Source organism: Salvelinus namaycush, chromosome 25 (assembly GCF_016432855.1).
Source record: "Salvelinus namaycush isolate Seneca chromosome 25, SaNama_1.0, whole genome shotgun sequence".
NCBI lineage: Eukaryota > Metazoa > Chordata > Actinopteri > Salmoniformes > Salmonidae > Salvelinus > Salvelinus namaycush.
In genome coordinates, this window is record NC_052331.1 from 19,747,333 (window position 1) to 19,764,877 (window position 17,545).

General features: G+C 40.5%; 1 protein-coding gene across 1 annotated transcript in view; it reads right to left on the reverse strand.

The window, feature by feature from the left end:
* The window catches only part of LOC120019830 (aryl hydrocarbon receptor repressor-like), a 32,754-nt gene extending 17,826 nt beyond the window's left edge, over positions 1 to 14,928 (reverse strand). Inside the window, exons 1-2 of the mRNA XM_038963244.1 lie at positions 14,867 to 14,928; positions 13,717 to 13,898 (exon numbers count right to left, since the gene is read on the reverse strand). Of these exons, the coding sequence (XP_038819172.1) occupies positions 13,717 to 13,898; positions 14,867 to 14,928 (244 nt within the window). The remainder of the gene's footprint in view (positions 1 to 13,716; positions 13,899 to 14,866) is intronic.
* Between the last annotated feature and the right edge of the window lie 2,617 nt (positions 14,929 to 17,545).

Sequence of the window (17,545 nt, forward strand, 5' to 3'; positions counted from 1 at the left end):
ATTGTGAGCCGTCCTATGGGACTCAAGCCTACGGCCGGTAGTGGCACAGCAGGGAATGACCCGGGTCTGTAGTAACGCCTCTAGCACTGCGATACGATGCCTTAGACCGCTGCGCCATTCGGGAGGCCTTGAGCGTCACTGTAATGCAGAGGTGTCAAACCCTTTCCATAGAGGGCCTAGTGTCTGTAGGTTTTTTGTTTTTCCTTTCAATTAAGCTCTAGACAACCAAGTGTGACCTTAATTCATCAATCAATTACAAAGGAGGAACGAAAACCCACAGACACTCGGCCTTCCGAGTGTCTGTGGGTTTAATGGAACAACACAGAGGGAAATTAAAGTGCAGCTGATCCGGAATTCTAAAGGACTGATTCTGAAAGTGGAATGGAATTAAGGGTAGATCATTTGGGTAATTCTGCATTTGGATAGTTGATATTTTGGCTATTGCTCAAAATCTGATTGCATAAGCAAATTAGATCACTAATCCTTCAAAAACCCACAAAGGAATATTTTTGTTAGCAGCAGTATTTTGGGACAGGTTTCAGTTGCTCTCCTTGATTCAATGTCAATGGAATAAAATTATTGCCTTGGAACCACATTAACCAAGTTTCCATCCAACCATTTTATGGAATTAAAGTACATGTCGGATAATGACAGGACTGACGGAAACATAAAATGTGTCGGTAATCTTTCCAAATGTAGACAAAACAAAATATGCTAAACAAGGTCATCTACAAGTCTCTGCTAGGTAAAGCCCAGCCTTATCTCAGCTCACTAGTTACCATAGCAGCACCCACCCGTAGCACACGCTCCAACAAGTATATCTCACTGGTCACCCCCAAAGCCAATTCTTCCTTTGGCCACCTCTCCTTCCAGTTCTCTGCTGCCAATGACTGGAACGAACTGCAAAAATCTCTGAAGCTGGAGACTCTTACCTCCCTCACTAGCTTTAAGCAACAGCTGTCAGAGCAGCTCACAGATCACTGCACCTGTACATAGCTCATCTGTAAATAGCCCATCCAATCTACCTCATCCCCATACTGTATTTATTAATTAATTTATCTTGCTCCTTTGTACCCCAGTATCTCAACTTGCACATTCATCTTCTGCACATCCTACCATTACAGTGTTTAATTGCTATATTGTAATTACTTTGCCACCATGGCCTATTTATTGCCTTACCTCTCTTATCCTACCTCATTTGCACATGCTGAATATCGATTTTTCTACTGTATTATTGATTGTATGTTTGTTTATTCCATGTGTAACTCTGTGTTGTTGTATGTGTCGAACTGCTTTGCTTTATCTTGGCCAGGTCGCAGTTGCAAATGAGAACTTGTTCTCAACTATCCTACCTGGTTAACATAATTTAACAGTTTGATGGCCTTGAGAAGCTGTTTTTCAGTCTCTCAGTCCCAGCTTTGATGCACCTGTACTGACCTCGCCTTCTGGATGATAGCGGGGTGAACAGGCAGTGGCTCGGGTTGTTGTTGTCCTTGATGATCTTTTTGGCCTTCCTGTGAAATCATGTACTGTAGGTGTCCTGGAGGGAAGGTAGTGTGCCCCCGGTGATGCGTTGAGCAGACTGCACCACCCTCTGGAGAGCCCTGTGGTTGCGGGCGGTGCAGTTGCCATACCAGGCGGTGATACAGCCCGAAAGGATGCTCTCAATTGTGCACCTGTAAAAGTTTATAAGGGTTTTTGGTGCCAAGCCAAATTTCTTCAGCCTCCTGAGGTTTAAGAGGCGCTGTTGCGCCTCCTTCACCACACTGTCTGTGTGGGAGGAACATTTCAGTTTGTCAGTGATATGTGTAACAGTATAACCTTAAACCGTCCCCTCGCCCCGACACGGGCGCGAACCAGGGACCCTCTGCACACATCAACAACGGTCGCCCACGAAGCATCGTTACCCATCGCTCCACAAAAGCCGCGGCCCTTGCAGAGCAAGGGGCACACTACATCTAGGTTTCAGAGCAAGTGACGTAACTGATTGAAACGCTACTAGCGCGTACCCGCTAACTAGCTAGCCATTTCACATCCGTTACATATGTACGCAGAGGAACTTGAAGCTTTCTACCTTTTCCACTGGGGTCCCATCGATGTGGATAGATGCTGTTTCCTAAAGTCCACGATCAACTCCTTTGTTCTGTTAACGTTGAGTGAGAGGTTATTTTCCTGGCACCACACTTCCAGGGCCCTCATCTCCTCCCTGTAGGCTGTCTCGTCATTGTTGGTAATCAGGCCTACTACTGTTGTGTCGTCTGCAAACTTGATGATTGAGTTGGAGGCGTGCGAGGCCACGCAGTCATGGGTGACCAGGAGTAGAGGAGGGGGCTGAGCACGCATCCTTGTGGGGCCACCTTGTTGAGTATCAGCGAAGTGGAGGTGTTTTTTACTACTTTCACCACCTGGGGGGCAGCCCATCAAGAAGTCCAGGAACCAGTTGCACATGGCGGGATTCACACCCAGGGCCTCAAGTTTAATGATGAGCTTGGAGGGTATTGAGCACAGCCACCCAGCCACACCCACAAGCACAGCCACACAACACTTGAGTGCCGCCCCCTTCCATAATGGTTGGATTTTCAAATACGACCAACGAGAGGTCTCAATCCCAGAGGGAAAAAAACATTTGAGAGAGCCAATCAAATATTGCATTAACAAACGGCCTCCTTTCCAGACCAGTATGGTCACAGCTCTGCCTGCGCTGAGTCACATGGGTCGCTTCAGTCAGGCTAATGGCTGTCTCCATGCAAAATAAAACTGAGCATGCAAACCGGGGTCAAGGAGAATGTGTTGGCTTTTCAATAAGTATTTGTCTCTCCTTGCATTAAATTAATCCAACCTAAACCCACTGACCTTTACAATCTCTGGTTGTAGAAATCAACTGATCGCATGATTTACTCATGCATACTTCCCCATTAGCTATTGTCAAATCCAATTTTAAGTATAAAACTAGGTTAAAACTGAAAACAGCAACGCAGCCAGGATCTGAAAATAGAACTATCTCTAAAACACTTCTGCAAGTAGAGTAATAAGGTAGCTAAAGAAGTGAATGAGACAAGAGGAATATGAGCCCAGCTGCCAAGGAAGGATAAGCAGTGTCATGTCTAATGTAATCAGCCCGGAGCCTTTAATGCATGGGGCTAATTGGCTTGGAGCATGTATACAGTAGTACTACACAAAGTGGCTGTGACAAGGCCTGGGTGGCTATGGAGGGGGAATATGTAAATAATGACATCAAGGATAAGACAACAGAGATGGCCCTCAAGCAATGAAAGCCAAATAAATCTATCAACCTTCTAAACGATGCTATAAATGACACAGAAATCCTATCTAAGCTCTAAGGGAAGGAACAGCATAATAACTCTCAGGGAAGTCAATTGAGCTTCCTGCTCCATACCACCTCTAGACTGGGTATATGTAAATCAATCTTAACATCTGTATATACAGTGCATTCAGAAAGTATTCAGACCCCTTGACTTTTCCCACAAAAAAAGCTCTACGGACAATTCCTCGCTCTGACCTGCACTGACATCTGTGGGACCTTACCTAGACAGGTGTGTGCCTTTCCAAATCATGTCAAATCAATTGAACTTTCCACAGGTGGACTCCAATCAAGTTGTAGAAACATCTCAAGGATGATCAATGGAAACAGGATGCACCTGAGCTCAATTTCTATTTTCATAGCAAAGGGTCTGAATACTTATGTAAATAAGGTATTTCTGTTTTCACTTTGTCATTTTGGGGTATTGTGTGTAGATTGATGAGGAAAATGTTTATTTAATCCATTTTATAATAAGGCTGTAACGTAACAACATTTGGAAAAAGTCAAGGGGTCTGAATACTTTCCGAATACACTGTATGTCTTGGTGCGTGTCTAGTGCTGTAAAGGCAATAAGGCCCAACTCTGAAGCGCAAGAGGTGGCTCCCTACTCATTTCTGCAGGGCTGGTCTCCTACACGCTGCACTGATCAACAGATCATTTTCATAACCATTTCTGAGGTCAGAACCCAGTCTGCTGCAGTCACGCAACTGCTCGCCTGGTGAGCTTTACTACATGCCTACAACACGAAGAGCCTCTTAAAGAGACATTGTGCTGATTTCCTAAGAGGCTAAAACTCATTACTCAATCACAAGTAGTTAGTGTACAGTACCTACAGAAAGTCTACACCCCCCCTTGGATTTCTTCACATTTCATTATGTTACAAAGTGGGATTAAAATGTATTTAATTGTCATTTTTGTCAACAACCTACACAAAATAATCTAATGTCAAAAATGAAGATTTCTGTCAAAATATAAAAGCTTTTTTTATTAAAGGAAAATAAACACTAATATACCTTGATTAGAGAAGTGTTCAATACATGTTAGAAACACCTTTGGAAGTCATTACAGCTGTGAGTCTTCTTGGGTAAGTCTCATAAGAGCTTTAAACACCTGTATTGTCCATTATTCTTTTCAAAATTATTCAAGCTCTGTCTAGGTGTGTTGGGGTTCATGGCTAGATAGCAATTTTCAAGTCTTGCCATAGGTTTTCAAGCAGATTGAAGTCAAAACTGTAACTTGGCCACTCAGGAACATTCTCTGTCTTCTTGGTAAGCAACTCCAGTGTAGATTTGTATATACTCCATTAGGGAGTATTTTGTGTAGATCAATGACAAAATTACAATTAAATCTATTACAATCCCAATTTGTAACGCAACAAAATGTGAAAAAAGTTCAAGAGGGTGTAGACTTTCTATAGTCACTGTACCCATATCAGGAGGAGGACATCATACTGTTACTGTGACTGTGATTTTCCTGTTTTCACTTCTCATCCTTCAATTGTTTTTGTGATACTTCGGTATCAATCACTGGGGAAGGAGGGGGGGATCAGGGGCCAACTGAATGAGAAACAGGGAGGAGGTTTTAATTTCTGTGACTGATTTCATCCTTGCTGAATGAAATGACTGTGAGTAGCTACTTCAGGAATGTGAGTGTTCAGCACACAAAATGACAAATGAAAGGGGGTCAGTGAGTGTAAGGTGCAGAGGATAGTATACAGTGGCTTGCGAAAGTATTCACCCCATTTGGCATTTTTCCTATTTTGTTGCCATACAACCTGGAATTAAAACGGATTTTTTGGGGGGTTTGTATCATTTCATTTACACAACATGCCTACCATTTTGAAGATGCAAAATATTTTTTATTGTGAAACAAACAAGAAATAAGACAAAAAAGACAGAAAACTTGAGCGTGCATAACTATTCACCCCCCCAGTCAATACTTTGTAGAGCCACTTTTTGCAGCAATTACAGCTGCAAGTCTCTTGGGGTATGTATCTATAAGCTTGGCACATCTAGCCACTGGGAACTTTGCCCATTCTTCAAGGCAAAACTGCTCCAGCTCCAAGTTGGATGGGTTCCGCTGGTGTACAGAAATCTTTAAGTCATACCACAGATTCTCAATTGGATTGACATCTGGGATTTGACTAGGTCATTCCATGACATTTAAATGTTTCCACTTAAACCACTTGAGTGTTGCTTTAGCAGTATGCTTAGGGTCATTGTCCTGCTGGGAGGTGAAACTCCACCCCAGTCTCAAATCTCTGGAAGACTGAAACAGGTTTCCCTCAAAAAATTCCCTGTATTTAGCGCCATCCATCATTCCTTCGATTCTGACCAGTTTCCCAGTCCCTGCCAATGAAAAACATCCCCACAGCATGATGCTGCCACCACCATGCTTCACTGTGGGGATGGTGTTCTCGGGGTGAGGAGAGGTGTTGAGTTTGCGCCAGACATAGCGTTTCCTTGATGGCCAAAAAGCAACATTTTAGTATCATCTGACCAGAGTACCTTCATCCATATGTTTGGGGAGTCTCCCACATGCCTTTTGGTGAACACCAAACGTGTTTGCTTATTTTTTTCTTTAAGCAATGGCTTTCTTCTGGCCACTCTTCCGTAAAGCCCAGCTCTGTGGAGTGTACGGCTTAAAGTAGTCCTATGGACAGATACTCCAATCTCCGCTGTGGAGCTTTGCAGCTCCTTCAGGGTTATCTTTGGTCTCTTTGTTGCCTCTATGATTAATGCCTTCCTTGCCTGGTCCGTGAGTTTTGGTGGGCGGCTCTCTCTTGGCAGGTTTGTTGTGGTGCCATATTCTTTCCATTTTTTAATAATGGATTTAATGGTGCTGCGTGGGATGTTCAGTTTCTGATATTTTTTTATAACCCATGTACTTATGTACTTATGTTCTTCTCCACAACTTTGTCCCTGACCTGTTTGGAGAGCTCATTTGTCTACATGGTGCCACTTGGTTGGTCGTACCCCTTGCTTAGCGGTGTTACAGACTCTGGGGCCTTTCAGAACAGGTGTATATATACTGAGATCATGTGACAGATCATGTGACACTTAGATTGCACACAGGTGGACTTTATTTAACTGGTTGCACCAGATCTTATTTAGGGGCTTCATAGCGAAGGAGGTGAATACATATGCACGCACCACTTTTCCGTTTAAATTTTTTTTTTTTTTTAACAAGCTACTCTTTTCATTTCACTTCACCAATTTGGACTATTTTGTGTATGCCCATTACATGAAATACAAATAAAAATCTATTTAAATTACAGATTGTAATGCAACAAAATAGGAAAAACGCCAAGGAGAGGAGAGTAGCCTAAATACACATCATGAAGTTAATTGAGGAGCCAAGTATGAAATCTAAATAAGACTACTTACTTTTACAGTCATGTTGAAACTATATTATATAAAATTATGTCATTGTTGTTATTTACACATTAATGTAGCATAATATACCTAAAATAAAAGCTTAATTAACGGATTAAACTAATTTGTTACTGTCTAAATGCCCCCATCCCCAGGGTTTCTCATTGACTTGCGTGATCTATGTTGTCTAGTGCATTGATGATCAACGACTGTGGTGTTGTAGACAAAACTTGGAGTGCGAGTTGACACTAAAAAATGTTGGGTGACAACAGTCTTTGTCGGGGTTCTTGAGTCGATATAGTTTTGTATATTGACTAGTCCGAAGAGCAGGTGGATTTGTCATTAGAGAAGGGTTCAATACATGTTAGAAACACCTTTGGAAGTGGTTACAGCTGTGAGTCTTCTTGGGAAAGTCTCATAAGAGCTTTAAACACCTGTATTGTCCATTGTCCAGTACAATGCATGTCTGTCGTCGCTGTAGCAGTCATGAAAATAATAAAGATGTAAACATTACTATGCATTTACACATGATAATTCATCATTATTTCTCCCGTGATATTCACTTTTGAAAATGTATCTTTGGGCTTGATTAATCGAACACCATTAATCCATCAATAAATCAATATATTTCCATTAACATACATTTGTTGTTTTGTGGCTGTTGTTATCGTGCCAAAATGGATAATAACATGTGTTGTGAAAATGCTTGTTAAGTAAATGTTTTTTATGATCTGATAACAAATTAAAAATCACAGTTTAGACAAAAAGAGCTTGTGCCAAATCAGTTAGCACTGCAGTCATCATGCAATGCGACCAAGATTAGTACCCCTCCTTTATGACATATTAAGGTCACTTCCTCACGCTATTGCGAGCAGACAAATAGTTTTCCATTATCTATACTGTAAATAAGAATTTGTTCTTAACTGACTTGCCTAGTTAAATAAAGGTCAAATAAAAAATTTAATATTTTCCATGAATGTTGCCTTTGGCTGATTGAACACAACCAATATCGGATAGCTGAATATCACTGAAAAGTAGAAAACATAAGTAAATTACATGTTGGATCACAGCAGAATAACATCTGCTAAGATTTGAATCGTTGCTGATAATAACAACTATTTGGTAGAAACAGAACAAGCCAAAACTGTTTACTATTTCTAAAAACACTCTTCATGATCAATCGAGGCATTGTTTCTGGAAATAACAATGAAGTGAACAATAGATTATGGGATGAAGTGTAACAATGGCCGACAGATCAGGATGAAAGAAGAACAAAGAGAATTTCTATGAGAAAAAAATCTAAAATTATATAATCAAAACCTAAATTATCCTGGGCCATATTAATGGAGCTAATTGCTTGGATTCATTGGAACGAAAATGTCTTATCCTTATTGACAAACAGTCTATTCAAACATGATGACAACAAACACGGGGGGAAATGGAATTTCCCGTTCTGCATGCAAGCTGAAGGAAATCTGCCAGAGAAGGTTGTGCAGCTGCCAAACACTCTGCCCTCCGATAGCCAATGATACTACATGATACTCAGAGCACCTAGTTAAACATGGAGGAGAAGGTAGAACCCAAGACCTCTTCTGTGTACTGATTCCATTCTAGCCCCTTGATCCCCCTGGTCAACATGATAAGCACTACAACTGGAATTAGAAATATGGAACTGTGACCAGACTGCAGAGTATGCAACATCACAATTCAACACAGCACTTACAAAGGTTTTACATTAAAGTAATGCTTTCTTAGTGGTACTTCATAATTTGGTGGGGCCTTTGGCTCCCTTTGTACCAATTCTGTAACATTTCAGAACCCTTTTCACTCACCTCTCAATATCATTATACTAAACCTATAACCTCTTCTGCATTTCCGTTTGAAGATTATCACGCTACTGTACTGATACAGTGAGTTTCAGAAGAGCATTTTAAGGTTATGGACGATAATCCAGTCTACCTCGCTTGCTTTAACATGGTACAATTCACTCAACTGGCAGCGCCTCAAACACATTAGCTCAGATTAGCTTAATTTGAATTACTTAATTTGGCTACATCTGGGATATAATTCCCTAAAATTCAGATTTAAAATGACATGGGGACGGACCTACACAGTAGTTCTAAGGAAAATCTCTGTTCTGATTCAACATTTTAGGCACAGTATATAATGGCTGTTTCATTTGATTATAACAAATTCAATTTGGGTTTACAATAGGTGATAGATTACAAACTCACTTTAGAAATTAATTGTTAATATTCACACACAGCATCCTCGTTGTGTCATGCGAGGTCAATAGATCCCCACCAATAAGCATGTATAATGTATAAAACCCAATGTCGTGGCACTTGTGTCACGCCCTGACTTTCTAGGTTGGTGGTTTGTGTGGTTCCCAATTAGAGGCAGCTGGTAATCGTTGCCTCTAATTGGGGATCATATTTAGGTAGGCTTTTCCCCCACCTGCATTTGTGGGATATTGATTGTTTGTTAGTGTGTTTGGGCACTATGTCCTCACGGTCTTTTTAAGTTTTGTTATTTTGGTTTTGTTAGTTTCACTGAAGTAAATATGTGGAACTATACTCACGCTGCGCCTTGGTCCGCTCATTTCCAAGTTCGTGACAACTTGATACATACTTTCCTTTCTTGTGCATTACACTGAGCCCTGAGGGCGGTCCGGGCCTTGCCAGGGAGCAGTCACGCAATGTACTCAGGGAATAAGTAGAGCATTCATTACCTCTCTGATCTGACTATTCCTTCACTGCCACTTTCACTTGTGCACAATTACTCCCTCATGTGCTGGGGCACATTATAGCTTCCTAATATCTACCATTTTCCTTTCCCCATTACTCTGTATTCCACAGAAATACACTGTCATGTAGGCTCATACAAGTCAAACAGGCAAGTTAGTCAACACTGACAAGACGATCATACATTTTTCTCCAGGTAACACGCTGGGAACAGGCAGCATGACACCTTACTGGAGATGTATCCTGTACGAAAAATGACATTTCTACGGACTTTTATGGTTCGTATGAATGTACTGCGGAGAAATTACCACATCTTCAAGACTGTTACCCTTTTATTGTTTTTTCCTTGTCTGATCATTTCAAAGAGCAGCTTTCCATGTTGAATGTACAACAGGCAATATCAGAACTCTGCTTAGAATCAAACAGTATTCAGGACCATGAAATTAAAGACCATTGACACTGATCCTCCCCGTAAGGACACTCCCCTGAAACCACAGTGAGCTGTGCAGTGTGTACTAGGTCTCTTAAGCTCTATCGCTTCAGCTGCCTTTTTAAAATTCAGGTGAATGCAATTTTACATTTTTGTCATTTAGCAGATGCTCTTACCCAGAGCGACTTACAGTAGAATATATACATTTTCATACTGGTCGCCCTTGGAAATCAAACTCACAACCCTGGCGTTGCAAGCACCATGCTCTACCAACTGAGCCACAAAGAAGTGAAGTGCATGCTCCAATCCTATTAACCTCTATGTGATCTCATTGTGAGCTGCTGGGAGGACCATACGAGGGTGCGTGATATCTAAGTGGGTCTGATGACTGGAACCTGGCAAGGGGAACCACAACTGCTGGCAAAGAGGAAGATCAGCACGTGGCACAACTTGTACTGCAAACTCATTCCTCAGGCTATAGGGTGTTACAGCACTTGTATTATGCAGTATCCTGGATGAGATACTATCTCATCAATATGATTCACAAAAGTACAGCGCAGATAGCACACAAAATAAGAGATGACAGAAAAACAAGAAATACCGGGCACACCTCCAGTATAAGTGTGGTAAACTATGGGAGTACTCAGTCTGTTGCTGTAAATAAAGTCTGCTCTAAACTTGAAGGTTTGTAGGGTGCTGCTGAAACCCCATCAAAAATAAAACATCTGTTAAAACTGGAATACATAGAGTTTCAGACGAGGGTCAACCAAGGGTCATAAAACCAAGGGTCATAAAATCAGACAGGGTGATCAACGCAGGGAGTTGAGTTCTGGGTGATCAAATTTGAGCGTAATTGTAAGCGACAACAGTCCAACAATAGTGTTGGGGAAACAAAGGATTTCTTTCCGCTGCATGCTGTGTTCTCAGCTTGCTCTTGTTGAACCAACATATTTGGCGTCTAGACCAGAAGTGGTTTGGGGTCAGTCACTTACGCCTTTTGTTGTGCAGGGCCAATCTATGCAATTATTGACGTGAGGCTATTCAAGCAAAGACACCCACCAGCTCCAGCATGGCGCTGCCACAGAAAGAGACGAGGTCATTACATCACTAATGAGGGAAAATGCTTTAATATTTTCTTCTGTTGTACTGTAACTGTAGATGGGAGGTTTCAATTGGACAATACACTTGCTTTAAGTTTGTAGATATTGATATTAGTCAATCAATCAATCAAATGTATTTATAAAGCCCTTTTTACATCAGCCGATGTAACAAAGTGCTATACAGAAACCTAGCCTAAAACCCCAAACAGCAAGCAATGGAGATGTAGAAGCAGAGAACAGAGAACGGCTACAAATTTCTTTCATTGGATAGCATATCTATCTTTTTCACTATTCATAACAGGTTGGGTACTTCCAGTATGAACTTAGTATTTGATGTATTTCAAAGCTATGAAGATGTACAGTATATTGCAAAGACTGCATAAATAAGTGATGACTGACACCTTATTTCACATGTGGACAATTCAGTCAAAACCTGATCTGAATCCAGAATCAGATAATCAAATGATGTTAATACATGCAGCAACACTACCTTGATCTAACATGTTTCATTACAGACTTTGAAGGGATTGGAAATGACACAGAAAAAAACAAGGCCACAGCTAGACACATTTGACCAATGTATAAAACAGTATATTTCAAAAGTTCATATAAGCTACCAAGCATGTATATCCATCACATATTGGCTGAATGAGCAAGGTTACCACAGCGACATCACGCAGGCGTAGGGTCATGCATGAATGGGTAAACTATCAAGGCTGTTTGGTAATGTTTTCCATTTTCATTTTCTCAAAGTGATAAACCTTGTCAAATACATAGAAAAGTAGGAGTGTGCATGGTTAGAATATCAATAGGTAGGCTACACTGTTACAACAAAAAGGTACTATCTAGAACCTAAATGGGTTCTTTGGCTGTCCCCATAGGAAAGCTCTTTGAAGAAGCCTTTTTGGTCCCAGGTGGAGGGTTCTACGTGGAACCCAAAAGAGTTCTACCTGGAACCAAAAAGGGTTCTCCTATGGGGACAGCTGAAGAACCTTTCTAGAGCCCTTTTCTGAGTGTAATGATGTCTTATATGGGCCATTCCACCCCAGGAAGGCCTGAAAATATTTTTGATATCTTGGATTGTTCTGGCAATTCTCACATAGAAAATAAATTAGAATTTGGATGGATGTTTGATGTGCTTTTTACATTTGTATCACAAACCATTTTTGAGAAAATCCTGATGAAATTTTAGGCCCTTTTTAGACCTATACATGTCTCCTGTAAGACCTTATGATCCGTTAACCTTACATGATACAGACAATGTGTTGGTGTCATTATACTCCTTACATTGTGCTCTAAAATATGGAGTATGTCTAGTTTCTGAAATATTTTTTTTCACAAGAATTTATTCAACATTACACATATTCACATTAATATCTCAAAAGTACACTTTTAGATTTGTTCATTTTTAGACATATTGTTTTAAACAATATACTCTACAAGTACTTCACATTTCCAGAGTGGGCTCTCCTCTACTTTTAAAGTTATGATACATTTTATGAGCACCACCAACACAGTGAATGGGAAAATGGATTCAAAGGGAACTCCCTCTGCTGGTGATTTCCTGAAGGTACAATCCTAAAGGAGGGCTGTGATTGGTTAATGGCCTGTAACGTCAATTTCTATGTATACAATGGGTCATATCTTCAAAAGTACCAGAAAGCCCACTCTGGAAATGTGATGTGCTTAAAGAGTAAAAATAAGTAAAATCAAAAAGGGCACTTCTGAGATATAAATATATATAAATACATATTTTAAATGTTTAATAAATTAATGTGACTTTTTATTTCAGAATCTAGACATACTCCATATTTTAGAGCACACTATAAGGAGGATAAGACACCAATATGTTGTCTGTATCATGTACGGTTCACAGATCATAGGGTCTTACAGGAGGTCTAAAAGAGGTCTAATAATGTCTGTGATACAAATGTGAAAGCATGTCAAACATCCTTCCATGAGAGCCGCGGCCCTTGCAGAGCAAGGGGAACCACTACTTCAATGTCTCAAAGCGAGTGACGTCACCGATTGAAACGCTATTAGCGCGCACCACCGCTAACTAGCTAGCCATTTCACATTGGTTACACTCACCCCCCTTTCGACCTCCTCCTTTTCCGCAGCAACCAGTGATCCGGGTCAACAGCATCAATGTAACAGTTTAACTTTAGTCCGTCCCCTCGCCCCGACCCGGGCGCGAACCAGGGACCCTCTGCACACATCAACAACAGTCACCCACGAAGCATCATTACCCATCGCTCCACAAAAGCCGCGGCCCTTGCAGAGCAAGGGGAACCACTACTTCAAGGTCTCAAAGCGAGTGACCTCACCGATTGAAACGCTATTAGCGCGCCCCACCACTAACTAGCTAGCCATTTCACATCGGTTACACTGGCTTCAAAAAACAGATTCAGCAACACCTCACGGCACAACGCCTCTCCCCTATTTGACCTAGATAGTTTGTGTGTATGTATTAATATGTAGGCTACGTGTGCCTTTTTTAAGTATGTAGTTCTGTCCTTGAGCTGTTCTTGTCTATTAATGTTCTGTATTATGTCATGTTTCATGTTTTGTGTGGACCCCAAAAAGAGTAGCTGCTGCTTTCGCAATAGCTAATTGGGATCCTAATAAAATACCAAAATCCATGGCCAAATCTCGCATGTGCGCCGTCACGATAGCTTGTAACTGCTGTCACGAGAGACTATATAGGGTGTAACTGCACCACATGGGGACGCTGTGCTGTCTATACCTTGGAAGAAGCTCTTGACCCGGAGGTAGCTGACACTGAGGCGCAGCACGGAGAGCTTGTCCAGTTTGGAGATGATGTCCGGGGTGAAGGGTAGGAGACTGGCCAGCCGGTCCAGCTCTGTATTCAAACGGTCACGGTGCCTCTTAGATGGATTGGTCTTCTGGGTGGCCGCTGTCTGTTTTCTGTCAAATATAGAGAGTCAAGTAATTGATTGATGTTAATTGATGTTATGATAAAAGTTACAATCTAGGCTTTTTTACATCAATCTACTGATACCAAAATACAGTACTATTTATTGTCCCAATGATGACTGGTTTATTAAATAAGCAAGCATGCGTTACTGAAATTTAAATCCCATTTTGTCTCATTAGTCATTGGAACCTTTACTATGTCTAAGCTGGTATTTTGAGAAAGTCAGGTGTTGTCTGTGGGTTCAGAAAACGATGACTTAGTAAATAGCCCAGTAATGACTAAATAATGAAGAGGGAAAGCCTATGTAGTAGCAGCAGGTCCCTCAACTGAATAATGCTGAATATAAATTTTTTCTCAAGTTGGACATGAAATTGTAAGAAACTTGCAATGGCTTGATAGATGACGTGGACATCAATTAAGGATTCAGAGGGGTTGGGTTAATTTCGGTTGAATGCATTAAGTTGTGCAACTGAATGCACAACTACATAATACTAAAACGATGTATTTACAGTACATCATACTACTACTTAAATAGGCGGGCACAATGTAATTAGTGTGGGTACAGATTGTTACAAAGTACTTACAACTGTAATACATGTTTGTCGTTTGTGTAATTGCACATCTATAACGACATTCAATTAGCAAATTAACAGAAAATAATTCATTTAACTTTCTGCACTAGAATTAGATGGTGAGGGATTTCTTTTTGCAAATTGTTTGCAAAGTGTAACCAAATACCCTTAGAAATATAGACAATGTAACAATAAACGCCCACATAGTACGGTATGCTGATTTTAATTGAAGCGTACTTTAAAACATCACAATGCTTTTGTTTGTCCATTCATTTACAAGTGTTGAATATCCATGAAAGCCAGACTGGGAACAATTATATTTTATTTGCACATGCAACAAACAGGCATTTCATGTGAGACTAACTCATTAATATCCGGTACTCAACTGTTTTTGGATGGGCTTCCTTCTCTTCCTTCCCGCATATAAGCAGTCCCCAGGTGGAATCATCATCTGTGAGTCAATTATCATTAATTGCACGTCTCAAGAAGACAAAACTTAGAAAGGGCATATCATGAATAAAGAAGTCTATATGAAAATAAAATTCTACAAGCAACAATATTAATTTGATTTCACATTTATTTATCACAATAAACATTACAATTTGCTAACTAATTTAGCGTCCCAGTTATCTCACTATATCCGCTTCACATTCGTGCCTTTGTTTACGTTCAGGGACCAATGGCATATAGCTTGAAAAAGTGGCATGCATAGTAAGCGCTCAGGTATAGTAAACCATCGATTTAAGGGAAATTAGTATGACTGATCAAAAAATATATATTAACACATCTACTAACTTGCACACTGTATTCAAATGTCATACAACTCACCTAAAGACTGTTCCAATCAATTTGCAAATCAAAAGAAAATCGGTAGTAGTTCTCAACAGTCTAGAGAATTGAATTATACTATTCAGTAAATAAAGTTGCATAAAAACCTAAACTATAGCATACGGTTCAACACAGCTCTCTACAAAGATGGTTTATCAGTCCGCGGTCCTCTTGGCAGGGATGTGGTTGATGTTATATAGACCCGATTGGGTGCCGTTAACTTCCTCGTATTTCAGGTGGCGAATTTATCCCAATGACCTGGCATGCCCTTCGCACGCAACTCTCTGCGATGGGATCTGGGACGAGACGCAAAAACAGTTGTGCGCAGGTGGTCGTACGGCACACTTCTCCGCGGCGAAGGCAAGGAGCGAGGGTCTTTAATATTATGGATATTATTTAATATTTACATATAATGTAATTGGTCACCTACAAATTAAATAGTATGAATGTAGGTTATAGTTATATGCACTATTCCCATTCATTGACGTTTGGAAAGGAAGCGGAATAGAATGTACTTTTTCTGAAGGACTTTCGACTACATTTTTATTAATGTTCTCACATGTTTTTCTAAATCTTTACTTGCCTGCAGAGAGAAATGGACAAGACACTGAATTCAAATTAAAACAGGGTGAGTATCCATTTTGGTTGTAAAATAAATGTTTGAGTATAAAACATTTTCTTGGATGTGCTACTGTAGCTTAAATGAACTTTTCTGTAAAACATAGCATATATTATTGTAATAAATTGAATCTTTGTGCATTTAGGCTATGCTATAAGCCATTTCATTGCATCGTCAAGATCAGATGAGGGATAGTGCATGATTTAACACATCACGAAGGGTCATTGGGTTTGAAATAAGACAAATCCATTCTAAAATAGTTCATATTTATTTATAATTTAACTAGGCAAGTCAGTTAAGAACAAATTCGTATTTTACAATGACGGCCTACCCTGGCCAAACCCTCCCCTAACCCGAACAATTGTGCGCCGCCCTATGGGACTCCGATCCCGACTGGTTGTGATACAACCTGGGATCGAACCAGGGTCTGTAGTGACGCCTCTAGCACTGAGATGCAGCGCCGCTGCGCCACTCGGGAGCCCACAGACTAAATGTGTCATATTCTGTTGATAAAAAATATATATACAGAATTTTGTAGTAATACCTCTTTTGAACCAATGTTCCATGAATATCAGAGATAAACAAAAACCATATATTCTTCCCTATAAAAAAATGACCTGTCCCCTCCATGTCCCCATAGTCCAACTGACATGCCCTGAACCATTGGCCTGAACTCTGAGGCACCAGTGCGATGATAGGTAAAAGTGCGCCACCTGGTGAGCGCAACTCATTGCAAAAAATATATTTATTGAAATGCATGGAGATGAGCAGCATGACAAAAGTGTATTCATTTCATATTCTACATAACTTTTTTTAGAGACAGTACGTTGACAGTCAATAGTAACATGTCAGCACACCAAGTGAACAGTAGGCTATTGTAGCTCCGATCACAAATTCCTTTCAGATAAGCCTGAATTAAATGACCCTTTCCACAATATCTACGGCTGAGGTGGACATGGACCGTACCTAGTCTTCCAGGATGTAATTGGCGTTGACCACTAAGAAGGGGTCCTCTTCCTCCACAGGTTCCTCTCCCTCAACACCAACTTTCTTCAGCCCAGTCTTCGTTAACTCTATGATGATGTGGTCCTGAAATGAACACATGTACAGAGCATGTCACTCACTCACAAATTGTACAAATCTCACTGCATTATGTAAAGGTCAATACCATAAATGCTTCAAACAGTCAAATATTTAAGATGGTCTTAGTGTGTCTTGTTTTCCAATGCTTTACTTACATAATGGATTAGTCTCTGAAGCACTTTCTCAATCAGATACTTCTTGGCAACCATCTCAGCTTCTGACTCGATCTCACTCTTCATCTCTTTCAGGTACCAGTTAAATCAGCTTGCACTTCTTCAGTGAGGACTCTTCGTCAACTGTAAGAATGAAACATTTTGTTAAACGTTGACAAAACTAGTATGCTTTTAATTCAACTAAATTGAAAATAAGGATCCTTTCAGTTTGTTTAAACTCTTACTATCATCCATCTTCTGCGTGTGCAGAATGACGAGGTTGGAGACCCTCCTATACTCAGCGAAGGTCATTTTGAGAGCAGGCTTGGCAGTGCTGGTCTTCTCAGGTCTGCCTGCCCCATGGTCTATGTCCATGGCCTCCT